The sequence below is a fragment of the Hypanus sabinus genome, unplaced genomic scaffold, assembly GCF_030144855.1.
Source record: "Hypanus sabinus isolate sHypSab1 unplaced genomic scaffold, sHypSab1.hap1 scaffold_731, whole genome shotgun sequence".
In the NCBI taxonomy this organism is placed as follows: Eukaryota; Metazoa; Chordata; class Chondrichthyes; order Myliobatiformes; family Dasyatidae; genus Hypanus; species Hypanus sabinus.
In genome coordinates, this window is record NW_026781582.1 from 140,228 (window position 1) to 156,540 (window position 16,313).

General features: G+C 50.9%; 1 protein-coding gene across 2 annotated transcripts; it reads left to right on the forward strand.

The window, feature by feature from the left end:
- The first annotated feature begins 2,290 nt into the window (after positions 1-2,290).
- Positions 2,291-13,719, forward strand: LOC132389991 (E3 ubiquitin-protein ligase TRIM7-like). 2 transcript variants are annotated; one of them, XM_059962570.1, is made up of 6 exons: positions 2,291-2,680; positions 5,458-5,553; positions 6,614-6,844; positions 8,229-8,251; positions 9,502-9,635; positions 11,094-13,719. In XM_059962570.1, exons 1-6 carry the CDS (start codon positions 2,306-2,308, stop codon positions 11,615-11,617), a joined length of 1,383 nt encoding a protein of 460 aa, XP_059818553.1. In that variant the 5' UTR covers positions 2,291-2,305; the 3' UTR covers positions 11,618-13,719. The 2 variants fall into 2 exon arrangements, with proteins under 2 accessions (XP_059818553.1, XP_059818554.1); XM_059962571.1 differs by lacking the exon at positions 5,458-5,553.
- The last annotated feature ends 2,594 nt before the right edge of the window (positions 13,720-16,313 follow it).

The window sequence follows — 16,313 nt, forward strand, 5'->3', positions numbered from 1 at the left end:
CTGTCTGGCCTGCTGAGTTCTGCCAGCATTCTGTGTTTTTAGTAAAATGCATCGTTTGTGTTAACAACCAACGCAGTCTAAGGATGTGTGGTGGGGGGGCAGCCCACACATTCTGGGGCCAACGTGGCGTGCCCACAACATTTAGCAAAGCAACCACCTACACAAACCGGCCTCCAACACCAGGACACGCGCCTCCGGGCCTCCAGCTACCGTTCCTCTCAAGCTCAAAGACCCCTGACCTCCCCAGCTTTGGTCTTTGACCTTCAGACTTTGCCCTCTGGACTCACCAATTCCTGGTCTTCAATTCCTTGACCTACAGACTACACTGGCCTCTGGGCATTGACCCCGGGATCACTAATCACAGCACTGTGATCTCTGGGCCTCTGCTTCTGGACCGGCACAGGCCTCCAAGCTGGGGATATGGTCACCAGTGTCACACTGAGTCTGGGAGCTCTCCGGGCCGCTGAAAGAAAAGGCAATTACGCATGTGAGAACGCACACCTTCCAGACAATTCGGGTTTCTTTGTATTTACATTTGACTCTTGTCTTTGGTTTCAGTCTTGTCAACAACGTTCTCTATTTAACTTAGTCCACGTTCCAGGAAAACAGATTAGAGATTTAGATGGACGCTGCTGAAGGAGCGGTATTAATTTAGTTCTCCGTCACTGTTTTTAAGTGTTTAGTCAGTTTGAGAGTTTTTAGCTCGCACTATTATTTTTGTTTGTTCTGTACATTCATTCTGAGTCTGCACTTGGGCCGTGACTGAACTGCTGTCCTTCGCGCCTCCCCCCACATGGGCCTTGACCGGCCTGGAAGGGCACCAGGACCCGCCAACCTTGTCCCTTGAGCAGGACCGCTGGTCTCCGTCCTCACCGCCTGCTGACTCAACGTGTGTCTACGAGGATCTGTGGCTTATGACCACATGTTCCCGTCCCGACCTCTAAATCCCTAAACCCTAACCTGATCCCAAATTCTCCTCCCTGTCCCCAAAACCATCCCTATGAATATAAAAAACACTGAGTATTTGAGCTGGTCTGCATCAACAGATTAAACTCCTCTCTTTAATGTCCCCTTCTTGCCTTTTCAAGGTGTTTGGGATCCCCGATCTGCAAGTGCCGCTCAAACTGTGCACTTTACACAGTCTAGTGTAGCTTTCACCTAGTTCAGTCTGGTGTTTTTGTAGTGTGTCATGTAACACCACGGTCCTGAAAAACGTCATCTCGTTTTTACTGTGTACTGTACATAGCAGTTATGGTCAAAATGACAATGGAAGTGTTTTTATGGCGGATGAACTCCCGTTTCCGGAGCTCGCCAGCCGACCATTTTCCGACATTCTCCAGGCGAGGCTCGGGAGATGGAGCCTCCGGGGAGCAGCCTCCGCTGCTTTGTGGGGAAGGCGTTCGTTATAAATCCCGAGATGGAGTCCCTAAGGCTTGTCCGACACTGTCTGGCAACTCCTGCAGCGCCGCTGGTCTCTGCCGAACCGTATCGGTCTCTGCCGTTCCTTTGGCTACATCAGCTGTGTGGAGAGGGAACCTGATCCACGGGCAACTGCCTGCCCTCCATATCACACTGCCCGGGCCTGCATGTACAACGTAGGACCCAAGATCCACAATCAACCCCGACCATCTCAGGTGCTCAAGTGCCGGCACAGACCCTTCGGCCCACAATGTTATACTGTCCTTTTCACCTCCAAGATGAATCCAACCCTTCCCTCATACATAGCCCTCCACTTCTTTCATCTGAGACTCTCTCAAGCTTTGAAAATTTTCCCTGTACGTTTTCAATTCTGTTGGTATCTTCCCTGTTCAAATGGGCACCCGGGTGGGACAAACTGCGGAGGGACTCAGCATCGTGTCCTGATGATGGGTCTCGGCTCGTAACCTCATTTCTGGAGCTGCTGCCTGACTCCTCCGGCACTTTGTGTGAGTGGCTTTGGATTTCCAGCACCCGCGGGTTTTCCGGTCTTTGTGCGGGAACGGTTTGGCGAGATGTCGCCCATGCGCCGTTAAATGGGACTGGCTTGGATGGCCATCATGGACCGGATGGGCCGAAGGGCGGACTTCTATAACTCTTGATGGGCGGGGCCGACCCATCCCCGGCTCTTCCCCCACAGACACGGGTCGACCCGCCGCGGCCGCGCTCCTCCTACTTCGGAGGTCCCAGCCTCTCCCTCCCTCCCTCCCTCACACCCTTCCCCGGCCCCGCCTCCCTGGAGCCTGCCCTGTGCGGGGTGCGAAGCTTTAACCCTCGCCCTCCACCAGTGTCCCGCTGCTGTCGGCCGCTCTCCTCTCGCCCCGGGGACATGGAGCCCGAGCCCGAGTCCGAGTGCGCCGTGTGCCGCTCGCCGTGCCCGGACGCCGGCCGCCTCCCCTGCGGCCACCGCCTCTGCTCCGAGTGCGCCCGCTACTTCGGCACGGAGCTGCGGACAGAGGCGGAATGTCCCCGCTGTCACAGCGAGCCGGGCACCCCGGCCGGGGCCGAGGCACCGTCCGCCCCCGCTGCCGGGGGGCAGCCACGGGAGGTGGGCGGAGAGCGGGGGCTGTGCAGCGAGCACGGGCGGCCGCTGGAGCTGTACTGCGAGGAGGACGGGGAGTGTGTGTGCGGCCCCTGTACCGCCACGGGCAGGCACACCGTCCACACGCTGGTCAGCCTGCAGACGGCACAGGACAACATCAAGGTAAGCCGGGCTGGGGTCGAGAGGTGTTCATACGGGCAAGGTCCTGACTGAGTAACTACACCTGGCGGAGAATCTCACCTGGTCCCTCAACACCAGCTCCACAGCAAAGAAAGCCCAGCAGCGTCTCTACTTTCTGCGAAGGCTGAGGAAAGTCCATCTCCCCCCACCCCCCCATCCTCATCGCATTCTACAGCGGTTGTATTGAGAGCATCCTGAGCAGCTGCATCACTGCCTGGTTCGGAAATTGCACCGTCTCGGATCGCAAGACCCTGCAGCAGATAGTGAGGTCAGCTGAGAAGATCATCGGGGTCTCTCTTCCCGCCGTCATGGACATTTACTCTACCCACTGCATCCGCAAAGCAAACAGCATTATGCAGGACCCCACACACCCCCTCATACAATCTCTTCTCCCTCCTGCCGTCTGGGAAAAGGTTCCGAAGCATTTGGGCTCTCATGACCAGACTATGTATCAGTTTCTTCCCCCAAGCTATCAGACTCCTCAATACCCAGAGCCTGGACTGACACGTTACTGCCCTATTGTCCTGTTTATTATTTATTGTAATGTCTGCACTGTTTTTGTGCACTTTATGCAGTCCTGGGTAGGTCTGTAGTCTAGTGTAGTTGTTTATTTTTTTCTCTTTTTTTACTAGTTCAGTGTAGTTTTTGTACAGTGTCATGTAACACCATGGTCCTGAAAAACATTGTCTCATTTTTACTGTGTACTGTACCCACAGTTATGGTCAAAATGACTTGACTTTCTCTTAAGGTAAACGACTGGAGGCTTGGAGAAATGCAAATCAAGGCAAAATGATAATAAATTCATAGGAATATGGGAACAGAATGGTTATTATGCATTCTGGCCACTTTATTAGGCAGCTTCTGCACCCGATAAAGAGGCTCTGAGAGCATGTCCGTGGTCTTCTGCTGCTGCAGCCCGTCCGTTTCAAGGTTCCACATACTGTGCGTTCAGAGATGCTCTTCTGCACACCAGTGTTGTAACGTGTGGTTATTAGAGTTACTATCACCTTCCTGTCAGCCTGAACCAGTCTGCCCGCTCTCCTCCGACCCCTCCCGCTAACAAGCCGTTTTCACCCACAGAACTGCTGCTCACTGGATGAGTTTTGTTTGTTTCTCTGTAAACTCGAGAGACCATTGTGTGAAAATCACAGCGGATCAGCAGTGTCTGAGATACTCAAACCACCCCATCTGGCACCAATAACCATTCCACAGTCAGAGTCCGTTCCATCACTTTTCTACCCTAAACAATAACTGAACCTCTTGTCTGTGTCAGCATGCTTTTACCCATTGAGTTGCTGCCACGTGATTGGCTGATTAGATATTTGCATTAACGAGCAGGTGTAATGCAGCCACTGAGTGTATGGATCCTTTGACAAGTGTGTGATCCCAAGGTCAAGTTCATCGTCATCCATACAAGCACATGTCTGTGCAGGGGCAATGAAAAACTTACTAGCAACAGGAAAAGTCAGGTGCAAAGTGATCAAAGTGTTACTGAACTCCCACTGCTGTCCGTGCCACCGGGAGTACACATCATCTCTGAGGAAATCCAGCTTCTCAACAAAACCCACTCGGCTGTGACCCCTATGCTGTCCCTGCACGCTATCCGTTAAATCAGGGGTTCCCAACGCTAGTGCCAAGGACCATGGGTTGGGAGCCCCTGCGTTAGACAGTCGGTGCTGTGCTGACAATTATTGAGTCTGTTCATATGTGTGCCATTATTTCAGTTTGATTACTGGCGTTTGCACGTGTGACCATGCTGCTCGCAGCATTTATTGTGCTGTCTGTTGTGGTATTGCCCTGTGTTCTATGCTTGGCACCGAACCACGGCCAATTCACAGACTGGTAATAGGGTGATCCTGATTCTGAGGGGTTTGTTCGTTCTCCCCGTGACTGTGTGGGTTTCCTCCGGGTCCTCCCGCGTTCCGAAGACGTAAGGGTTAGGGTTGGTGATTGGCCACGCTGTGTTGCTTGGTGACACTTGTGAGCTCATCATACGACACATTTCACAATGCGCGTGTGACAAGTCTAAGCGAATCGTCAGTCTTCAGGCTGAGGTGATCGGGAAACACAAAGAACACTGCAGATGCTGTGGTCAAATCAAGACACACAAACAAGCTGGATGAACTCAGCAGGTCGGGCAGCATCCGTTGAAAGGAACAGTCAACGTTTTGGGTCGAAACCCTTCGTCACGATGTGATGTGATTGGGGTTGTGCCAGTGGGTTCAAGAACTGAGTGGTTGAAGGGAAGGATGAGGTCGGGACAAAATCCATGAGGTCCACTTTGGTGCAGAGTGATCAAAGTAGTCGTGGTGTTACCGAGGATGTGCAGGCCACTTAAAGAACTGAATAGTTGAAGGGAAGTCACTGTTCCTGAACCTGGGACTTCAGGCTTCTGTACCTCCTGCCCAATGGTAGTTGTGAGAAGATGGCATGGTCCGGGTGGTGGGGATCTGTGATGATGGATGTTGCCTCCTGTAGACACTACCGATGGTGGGGAGGGATGTGCCCATGGTGTATTAGAACATTGCAGTCCAATTAGCAGAATTCATTACTCTCTGTAGTTTCCCTTGTTCCTACGCATTGGAGTTGTCACTGCACAGCTCCTGTGCTCTGTCCACCATCCACAGAGGTTGGTGGGTTTCGGGCATCAAAGGTTACGGGGAATGGGGTTGAGAGGGATAGTAAATCAGCGTGATGGAACAGACTCTGGGCCGAATGGCCCACTTCTGCTAAGTGCCCTTTCATTCTTCCTCCCGCAGGAAAAACTGAAGAAGGAAGTTGAAAACCTGCGGATAATCCAACAAGATTGCCACTTCAAGCAGCAAGACGTGGCGATATCAGAATCTGATGTGAAGGTAGATGGGGCTGGGTCCTTGGCGACGCTCCGTGCGTGGGCAGTGTCGACACAGGATTGAGTTTTCCAAGTGGCATTCCTCAGGTCTGGAGTGCCGATGTCATGCCAGCAGCTCCATGGATATCTTCCCATGGGGTCTGAGTGCCTGACAAGTTCTTTGTAATGTTAGAGAAATGATTACCTCGTGGTTCTGAGGAGGGAACAAGCCGTGCACCCCCCCCACCCAATCTAAAACGCAAGAAGGCAACACGCCCCTCAGTTCCGTCTGACACACGGGTGGGATTTCCTGGTGGCCAGCCATTTTAATTCTACTTCTCATTACAGTTCTGACACAGTAAGACCACTCTCACGTTGGAGGAGCAACTCCTCGTATTCTGATGACAATTACATTGGTTTCTCCAAGTTCTGGTGACTTCTCCCTCCTCACCTCTCTTTTTCCATTCCCCACTCTGGCTCATCTCTTATCCCGTCCCTCCTTCTCATCTACCCATCTGGTGCCCCCTCCTCTTGCCTTTCTCCCATGGTCCACTCTCCTATCAGTTGCCTTCTTCAGCCTGTAGCCTTTTCCACCCATCTCTGCCCGGTTTCTTACCGCATCTGAGATACAGGAGCTATGCTTGAGCCTGGTAGTATTATGCTTTCAAGCGGTTGTACCTTCAGGCTGAAGGGAGGGGGGAAGAGGGTGAGTGTTGGGGAAGGGATGCTTTAACCAAATCAACACACACTTAGGAACAGCATCTATGGACAAGAGTAAACAGTCAGCTGAGACCTTCATCAGGACTAAGGTGGGGGGTGGGGTGGGGTGGTCCACGTGTGGAGTTCGGACAGGTCTGAAGGCAAGCACAAAGACCAGACCAGACCTGCCCGGCATGCCTTCCTGCTCTGCATTTTGCAGCGTCCACGTTGCTAACTGCTCCCGTTCTCTCGTTGACCGGGTAGCTGTTGGTGGGACCGGACCGGACCGGAATATCGTTCGCACTTCTGATCAATGACAGCACGCCGAGCACCTTCACTGCCTCGTCTCAGACTTTGTAACGAGTCCCCCGGTTTTGGAATTTCAGACGCAGATTGATCAGCTGAAGGGAAACCTGTCGAAGAAGTTCGCAGAGTGGAGGAGGTGCCTGGAGGAGGATGAGAAATGTGCGCTGAAGGTCATCGACCAGGAGGGAGAGGTGGTGCTGGCTGAGAGCAGCAAGAGATTCCAGGAGCTGACGGAGCGCATGGAGCGCATCAGTGTGATTGACGACGAGACCCGCAGCCTGGTACAGAGGGGTCCTCTGCCATTCATCCAGGTACGCCCGCAGTTTCAATATTCAGTAGATCAAAGAGATTCCCCCTCGTTCTTACAAACTCCAGTGAGTACAGACCCAGAGCCATCAAACACTCAACATATGTTAACTCTTTTATTCAAAGTTCAAAATAGATTTATTATTGTACATATGTCACTATATGCAACCCTGAAATTAATTTTCTTGCAGGCTTACTCAATAAATCAATAATAGAATAACCATAATAATAATCAATGAAAGGCCACATCAACTCGATCAATCAGTGTGCAAAAGACAACAAACTGTGCAAATACAAAAAGTAATAAATAATAAAAAATAAATAAGCAATAAATAGAGAACATGAGATGAAGAGTCCTTGAAAGTGAGTCCATAGGTTGTGGGAACAGTTCAGTGTTGGAGTGAGTGAAGTTATCCCCTCTGGTTCAAGCCTGATTGTTAAGGGGTAGGTACTGTTCCTGAGCCTGGTGGTGTGTGTCCTGAGGCTCCTGTTCCCTTGTTCCTGATGGCAGCAGCATGTCCTGGGTGTTGGGTGTCCCTGATGATGGATGCTGCTTTCCTGTGACGACACCGTGGCTTTACCCGTGATGGACCGGGCTGCCTTTACTACTGGCACCGTCTCATAAACCTCCCCTGAACCACAGGTTTCCAACCTGGGGAGCACGGACCCCCTCGGTTAATGGGAGGGGCCAAGGCATAAAAAAGGTTGGGAACCCCTGCTCTGGATTCTCCTCAACGCAAGCACATCCTTTGTGTATGGATGGTACGCAAAAGGAAGTTTTACACTGAACATGCAACTACGTCAGAGATGTACATCACAAAGATAAGCCCTTTATCCCGTCCACTCTGCACATCAAAACGTGAAGGAGACGTTGGGGCAGGCTAGTTGTTATGGGGACGTGGGCACTCAGGTTCTAACAAGCAGGGAACAAAGGAAACTGACAGGTGCCCTTTCAGAGGTCTATCAAAAGATGAGGGGCAGAAACTGGGTGAACACACAAGGTCAGTCTCCCAGAGAAAAGCCCATGGACATGGAGTTCAGGGTCAAATGCAGACAGATGGGACAAGGTGTTGGTTGGTATGGGCGATTTAGGGCACTGGAGCATGGTGCTTTGCTCAACACTTTTACAGTATCAGCAGCCCAGGTTTCCCTCTGACCGTGCAGGTTTCCTCCCACCTCCCAAAGACTATGGGTTGGTAGGTTAATTGCTCACGTGGAAGTGGACTCGTTGAGCCAGAGGTGGCTGTTACTGGGCTGTATCTCTAAAAGTAATGAGTCTGTGATTTACCGTAAGCCCAGGAACAGGCCCCAGAGATGTGCTCCGATACTCTATTCCCGCTTGTCATTTCTAATCCTTATCTAACTTCTCTTTGTTTTCCCACCACACAGGGCTGCAGTCAGCTCCTCCTGAAGTAAGTACCATTTGGTCACAGCCTCTGCCAGTCACGATGCCCCTCTGTCAGGGTTGGTGAAGTGCCCGTCTCCCTTTACACTGCAAGCGTTCTGGCTCTGTGAATCTTGTCCAGGGCTCACTCGGCCTCCAGGACAGTTAGCAAAGTTGCTAAGACTCCGGAGGCCCTGGTTTGGCCCCCTCCACCGGTGTTGTCTGGGTGGAGTTGGCACCACCTCCCCCTGTGAGCATGTGGATCTGCCGCATCCTGTTGGGATGGCGGGGGGAGGGGGAAGCAGGGAAGAGAGTGAAAGGGCTGCCAGAGAGGACACGCGACAGGCAGGTACAGTGGGGAATGGGTAGCTCTGGGTATAGCAGCAACCCAATGTACCGAATGGCATCCTCTTTGAGTTGGAGTTACACAACACAGAAACTGGCTCTTCAGCCCGACTGATCCGTGCTAACCAAGATGCCCTTCGGAGCTAGTCCTATTTACCCATGTCCCTCTAAACTTCTCCTACCCGTGTACCTTGTCCAAAGTTTTAAACTCCAATTGTACCTGCCTCTGCCAGCTCTCTGGCAGTTCGTTCCATTCACCCTGTGTGGGAAAGGTTGCCTCGCTGGTCCCCTTTAAATCTATCCCTAAGCCTCTGCCCCACCCCACCCCTCCCCCGGTTCAAGTTTATTGTATATACATCGGGGCAGCACGATAGTGTAGTGGTTAGCACAATGCCTTACGGTACCAGAGACCTGGGTCGCCCACGCCGACAGGCCAAAGGGTAGAGGCCCGACTTGGAGTGGTCCACCGGTCTCGGGGATTCAGCTCCTGGCTCACAGCACTGTTTGGAAATGGCAGTGAAGAATCCTGCTTCTGTGCGCGACAGTATTCCATCCGGGACTGGCGTGATGAAGGAAGCCCTTCCCTGTTGCCCTGAACGTCAGTGTCTCTTGTGGTTTGATCACTTGCAGCTTCCAAGTTTTAGACTCCACTACCCTGGAGTGAAAGGTTGTTGCTGTCCACCTTATTTATCTTTGCCCCCTCCTGATTTTACACACCCTTATCAGGTCACCCCTCAGCCTCCAGAAGCAGCTCCAGCCAATTGATAATAACTCCTAATAGCCTCCCCTAAAGCCACAATAGTAATCTTTTAAAAGTTCTGCTTTACTTGCGAATGCTGCTTATCGGATTCTGTGTGCCTGTGACGCTGTTGCGGGTAAGTCTCTGATTGTACCCGAGTGAAACACACGGACTGATGGGCAATTTTGATACAGAGTCGCAGAAGAACAGAAGATGGCAGTGCCTGACATCCCGAAGCTGGTCCTGAGTCTGTACAGTGCGCCAGAGATCATCAGGAAAAGACTGAGAAGTTCGTTCACGTACCATTCAGCCATCCTGGGAACAGCAGGTAGGCGATGCCCGCAGGGTGCCGGGGGTGAATGAGAGGTGGTGTGCTGGACTGGTCAAAGAAAGGGGCAGCGATGCAGGCTACAGTAATCAGGCATCTATGGATGGGCTTAAAGAGCAAGACAGTACCCTGTCTCTCTTTCCACTGTATGTTCTGGCTCTGTGGAGCCCTGTGCGGGGGGGAGGGGAATAAAGAGAGAGGTTAGACCTTGATTAGAAATAACAAGTGGGAACCAAGTGTCAGGGTTCATTTTGGGGGCCTGTTCCTGGGCTAGTTGTGTAAAGTTCTGTTTGCAGCTGAAAATATCAATGCAGAGGTTAAACCTACCAGATATTGAAAAGTCTAGGCAGAGTGGACATGTAGCTCAGAAACAGGCACTTCGGCCCATCGAGTCCATGCTGGCAGTCAACAACCCCATATTTACAATTTTAATCCCCACCTTCCCAGATTTTGCAACTCTGGGGGAACCTCACAGTCACCAATCCAACCTACATTATCGTTGGAGCATAGGAGGAGGAGTTTTGACCTTCTGAAGTCTTGAGATGAAGGTGCACAGACCTTTTCCCGGTGTTGGAGAATTGAGAAGAGGTTAAAGCTGAGGGGAGAGATCTTTCAAAGCCAGGGGATCAACCAGAGGAGGTGCTTGAGGCCTGGACATTAATAACATCTAAGGTGGTGCTTGGAAGGGAAAGGTTTAGAGCAGGGTACCCAACCTTTCTCTTATCATGGGCCAATAACATGAAGCAAGGAGTCTGTGGACCCCAGATTGGAACCTGAACATGGTTAAACACAGTAAAATATTTATTTAGAGATACAGCCCAGTGACAGCGTCTCCAGCCCACGCCACCCAATTACTCCCACGTGACCAACCGGTACTGTGGGAGGAAACTGGATCACCCAGAGGAAACCCACATGGTCCTGGTGAGAAGGTATAAACTCCCTACAGACGGCAGCAGGAATTGAACCCCGGTTGCTAGTACTGTTAAAGCGTTGTACTGACTACTACACTACTGTGCCACCTTGCCGTGGTTCCTTATCCATATTCAGTACCCAGTTCCTGCATTCTGCCCATATACCTTGATCTCTTCAGCCATAACAACATCTAACCCAGCAACCCACCGATTTAACCCTAGCCTAAGCACAGGACAAGTTACAATGACCAATTAACCTGTATACCAGTACATCTTTGGACTGTGGGAGGAAACCCACGCAGTCATGGAGAGAATGTAAAAACTCCTCTCAGAGGGCATTGGAATTAGATGTGGGGTGCCATGCTGTAATAGCATTACGCTAACCGTGGAGGATCAGGGTACAGGCAAGTTGTGGGATACAGGGGTGTGTAGGTACAGATATACAAAGACCGACTGAAAGCCAGTGACACAAGGGAACTGGTCGCGGGTCCTGGGGCAAAGATCACTGTGGTGGATCTAACGTTTCTGCTCAACCTCTGTCTCCTAGATCAATGGTCATCACTGACCCTGGACCCAGACTCTGCCTACTGGCTCCTGAATGTGTCTGAAGATGAGAAGACGGTGATGTTTGGTTACATGGGAGAGAATTCCTGGCACAACTCTAAGATGTTCGAGAACATGCACCAGATCCTGTGCGCGCAAAGCTTCACGGCCGGCTGCCACTCCTGGGACCTGAAGACGGGCGGCGTTTCCTGGGGCGTAGGGGTGGCTTATGGGAGCATCGACCGGGGCGGCTTGCAGTCCCACTTCACCAACAGCGCCAAGTCCTGGTGCCTGTACTTCTACCGCGGCACCCTGACCGCCTGCCACCAGAACCAACAGACCTACCTGCGCGAATTTCCCGCCATCAGCCGAATCCGGGTCCAGCTGGACTACGAGGCGGGGACCGTGTCCTTTTACCAGGTCGGCGAGTGCCCGCAGCACCTCCACACCTTCCAGGCCACCTTCACAGAACCCGTGTTCCCAGCCTTCACCTGCTCCGGCAACTCTTCCCTCAGGCTGCTGTGCTGAAGGACGCACCCGGGGGTCACTAACTCTCTCACCAAGTGAAGGGGAGGGTGGAGAAGCCATTGTTCACCTGTTTTCTGTACTATGTCAAGTTCTGCTTTTATACCAGACATAGGAGCAGAATTAGGCCATTTGGCCCCTCATGTCTGCTCTTCCATTCCATATGGTCGGTTTATTATTCCCCTCAACCCCATTCTCCCTCCTTTTCCTCGTCACCTTTAATGCACTGACTAATCAAGAACCTATCCTCCTCCACTTTAACCGTACCCAATGACTCGGCCTCCTCATCCGTCTGGGTTCAGCTCACAACTCTTTTCTCAATGAATTTTCTCAACTCAAATCTCTACGAATTTTCAGGTCATAGTCTGCTGTATTCAAATTTAAGACCCTTTAGATTCAACTAAACCACTTAAAACATAGAACATGCACAGTACAAGGCCATTCTGCCCACAATGCCATGCTGACCTTTTAACATACTATAAGACCAACCTATCTATCCCCTTCCTCTCCCATAGCTCTCCATTTTTCTATAATCCCTAAATATCTGTCAAAGTTCCTAATGTATCTGCGCCATCACTGTTTGAACATCGAACACTGTTAGTACAGCTCATTACAGGCCCTTGTGGACAAAAAATTACCTCCTACATCCTGCATGTCTTATTTTAATTTATTTGTTGATGGTCCCTTCTGGCCCTTTGAGCGACACTACCCCATCACACCCGATGAACCCGAGCCTAATCACAGGAGAGTTTACAGTGGCCAGCTAACCCACATGGCAGGTCTTTGGACTGGGGGAAGGAGACTCGAGCACCTGGGGAAAACCCATGTTTTCCATGGGGAGGACGCACAAATTGCGCTGGAATAGAACTGCGAGCTCTGAACGCTCAGCACTAATAGTGTCAAGCTCCTGTAATGGCCTCCATCACTCTCTCCTCTAAACGAACCTTAATTACCACCCCAGTTAACTAGGTCTAATGTCCTGGTGCAGACGGTCACTCATGAGGCCGGTCTCTGGGGTCCCTGTTCTTCCGGAGCCAGACAGGATGCTGGTGACCTCAGTGGGTCAGGCAGCATCTGTGGAGAGAAATAGATGGTGGATGTTTGGTGCAAGACCAGATTCCAGCATCTCGGGTCTCATCGAGAGGGGACAGATTTAAAGGGGGACTTCTCTGCACTGAGGGTGGTGGGCATTTGAGTGAGAACATAAAACACAACAGGCCATTCGGCCCACAATGTCGTGCCCAACCAATTAAATTAATGATCAAATGGCTAACTAAACTAATCCCTTCTGCCTACACAGTCCATATCTCTCCATTTTCTTCACATTCATGAGCCCATCCAAACGTCTCTTACTCCACCCTAGGCAACGCATTCCAGACACCCACCACTCTAAAAATACTTGCCCCTCACATCTCCTTTCAACTTGCCCTCCCTCTCTCCTTAAATGCATGCCCTCTGGTGTTAGATATTTCAACCCTGGGGAGAGAAAAAAAGATGCTGTCTGTCTACTCTATCTGTCTCTCTCAATTTTATAAACCTCTATCAGGTCATCCCTCAGCCGCTGACACTCCAGAGAAAACAACCCAACTTTGTCCAACCTCTCGTTACATCACGTGCCCTGTAATCCTGGTAAACCTCTTCTGCACCCTGTCCAAAGCCTTGGTGTTATTCCTATAATGGGGTGACCAGAACTGTATCCAACTCGAGTTTCATAAACCTGCAACGTTGAGTGACAGATGCAGCCTGGCCCATCTGTGCTCTGCAGTTTTACAACCATCAGGAGCTGTGGATTTCTAAGCCCTATTTAGTTGCCCTCAGCTCCCCACCCTGAGTTACAATCCTGCGTCTCTCCTCATCCTATTCTTTATCAGGGCCACCTCATTTGATAATCCCCAATCCTTCTAAAATATCCTAGGATATCTCATTGCCCATCTTATTCACGTGGTATCCAGGGATCGCGTTAGAGCGACGAGACTGTGCATTCACTCTGCCGTTTTTGTATTGTTTCATGTAACACCGTGGTCCTGAAAAACGTTGTCTCATTTTTACTGTGTACTGTACCAGCAGTTATGGTCGAAATAACAATAAAAAGTGACTTGACTTGACTTTCTACCTGGACACAGGCAGCATTTCTAACTGGAGCAACACTCACAAAATGGAGGAACTCAGCAGGCCAGGCACTGAGGGGAATTAACCATTGATGAAGGGTCTTGGCCCGAAACATCGGACTGGAAAAGGGGAAGCAGCCTGAATAAGGTGGAGGGGACAAAGGGTGGGTGGGGGAGAGGAGACAAGTTACAGGTGAAAGGTCCTGATGAAGGGTCTTGGGCCCGAGACGTCAACTGTTTATTCCTCTCCTTAGAGGCTGCCTGACCTGCTGAGTTCCTCCAGCAATTCCTATACTGGTAATAGAAATAACAGGTCGAAGGATTGAGTATTCAAAAGCTGAAAGTAGAAGTAAAGCTGAATTCCTGTCTTGTTTTGTCAAATTTCTTCACTAAATAAACTTGAGTTAAATGTGTTGCGATTCTTTGAGTCTATGGTCCACAGACGGCACTAAAGACTTGACCAAGAGTCCTACCCCTGTTTAATCTGATAAACTACATTAACAGCAGCAGCACCAATGCAGGACAGCAGCAGTGACCTGTGATCCCAGATCTGGGCTGAATGGCCAACCCACATTTTCATCCAAATCATTCATATACAAAGCTGGTCCAGAGGAGGTTCATGAGAATGATTCTGGGAACAAAAGGGTTAATGCACGAGTAGCATTCAGGGAGGGAAACCTATCGAATATTGAAGGCATGGATAGAGTGGACTGGGAGAGTCTAGGAGCAGAGGGACATTCCTTGAGAACAGAGATGAGGAAGTCCTTTAACCAGAGGGTGGTGAATCAGTGGAATTCATTGCCACAGATGCCTGTGGAGGGCAAATCATTGGGTATATTTAAAGTGGAGGTTGACAGGCTCTTCATTAGTCAGGGCATCACGGGGAAAAGGCAGGAAAGCGGGGTTGAGAGGGATAATAATAATGGGATGGCGGAGCAGACTCGAGGGTCTTGTCACTGAAGTCCCAGTAATGGACACAGACCTCGTCTTCTATGACTACACCAAGTCTGGATCCAACTTACCCCTCACCGGTTCTCATGCGACTTGGACCAGCCTACCATACGACATTGCCAAATGCCTCCACAGTCTCCAACAGCTGGGGGGGGGGGTTACAGACTTGATATCTGAGATTTGAGAATCCAGGCCTGAAGGCAGTGCACCGGGGTTGGATGCTCGTGTGCGTTTGGGCGCCACAGTCGCGTAGCAATGACGCCATTACAGCTCAGAGCGTTCCAGTTAATTTCCAGCACTGTTCTGTAAGGATTCCTCTGGGAGAGCACGCCGGTTTCCTCCCAGTCCGAGCACCTACCGAGCAGGTTAACTGGTCCTACAGTTCAGTTGGGGTTTGTCGGGGTAGTGTCTGATCAGCCAGCACGGTATCGCGAAGTAAATAAATCAGGAGGCAGCCCGCTTGTTGCTGCTGCCCTCGAGTTATTCTGCATCGTGTTGATCTCCTGAACACTGGCGCCAAGACTGTGTGGCAACACGAGGGCTCCCCCAGCACATGATGTATGTGTGATAAATAAATCTGAATCTGGAGATGCCTTTCTGTAGTCCGTGTAGACGTCCACTGCTCTAATACCCTCCTTACTTCCTCAAACAACTCAGCTGTAACAATGCAGCACACGTCATTATGTAGGACAACCATCTCATCCCAGGACGTGGCCTGGCTGACTCTGTGCTGTCCCTTGGACAAGTTGCCCCAAGTGGCTGTGGTTGGGAGTCTGCTAGTGAAGGGGACGACTTCTCCTGAACCGTTTATTCACACCATTGCAGTACCCCTTCAAATAATCTGACCTGATCCAGCCTTTACTGAGCTACCGACCCTGCCTGCCTCACACAGAGAACACCCAGGACTGGCCACTTCATTCACATCGTCCTGATGTCAACATTAACACAGCAACGGAAAGGGCAACACGGACCTGGGTAACGTAGCAATTGGGGTATCATTTTACAGAACCAGCTCAGACTAGAGCTCAATTTCCACTGCTGTCTGCAGGAATTCAGACATTTTCCCTGTGATCACAGGTGTTCTCATTTCCTCCCTCATCCCAAAGACATTCAGCTGGCGGTGGGTATGCTATGGTGACACTTGTGGGCTGTCCCCAGCACATCTTTGCTGACTTGATTTGACACAAATGATGCATTTCACTGTACATTTCGATGTACACGTGACAAATAAAAAGCCAACCCTCCATGAACCAGTTGGAGAGCCAAGTCCCCTTGCTTCACGGTCAACTCTCCCCCTCCCATCTGAAACTCAAGGCCAATACAGGGGTACAACTTTAAGGTGATTGGAGAAAGTATTGGGGGGGGGGGGAAGGAATCTCAGAGGCAGGGTCGCCCTCCCCCCACACAGATTGGTGGCTGCATCAAACGTGCTGCCGGGGTGGTGTTAGAGGGCATTTAAGAGACTCTACGCCAGACACATGGATGATAGGAAAACAGAGGGTTATGTGGGAGGGAAGAGGTAGATTGATTTCGGAGTAGGTTAAAGGACATCACGCTCTGGCCTGTGGAATAATTGAAGCAAGATTATGTCACTCAGGCCCCTGTGCCTGCCCCATCATTGAATAGTTGTGTTTACCTCA

Excerpts from the sequence above, each read along its gene's own strand:
- LOC132389991 (XM_059962570.1), top strand. The coding sequence starts at position 2,306 with ATGGAGCCCGAGCCCGAGTCCGAGTGCGCCGTGTGCCGCTCGCCGTGC. Across the intron at positions 2,681-5,457 it reads CGGCACAGGACAACATCAAG|GAAAAACTGAAGAAGGAAGT; the intron begins GTAAGCCGGGCT and ends TTCCTCCCGCAG. Across the intron at positions 6,845-8,228 it reads GTCCTCTGCCATTCATCCAG|GGCTGCAGTCAGCTCCTCCT; the intron begins GTACGCCCGCAG and ends CCCACCACACAG.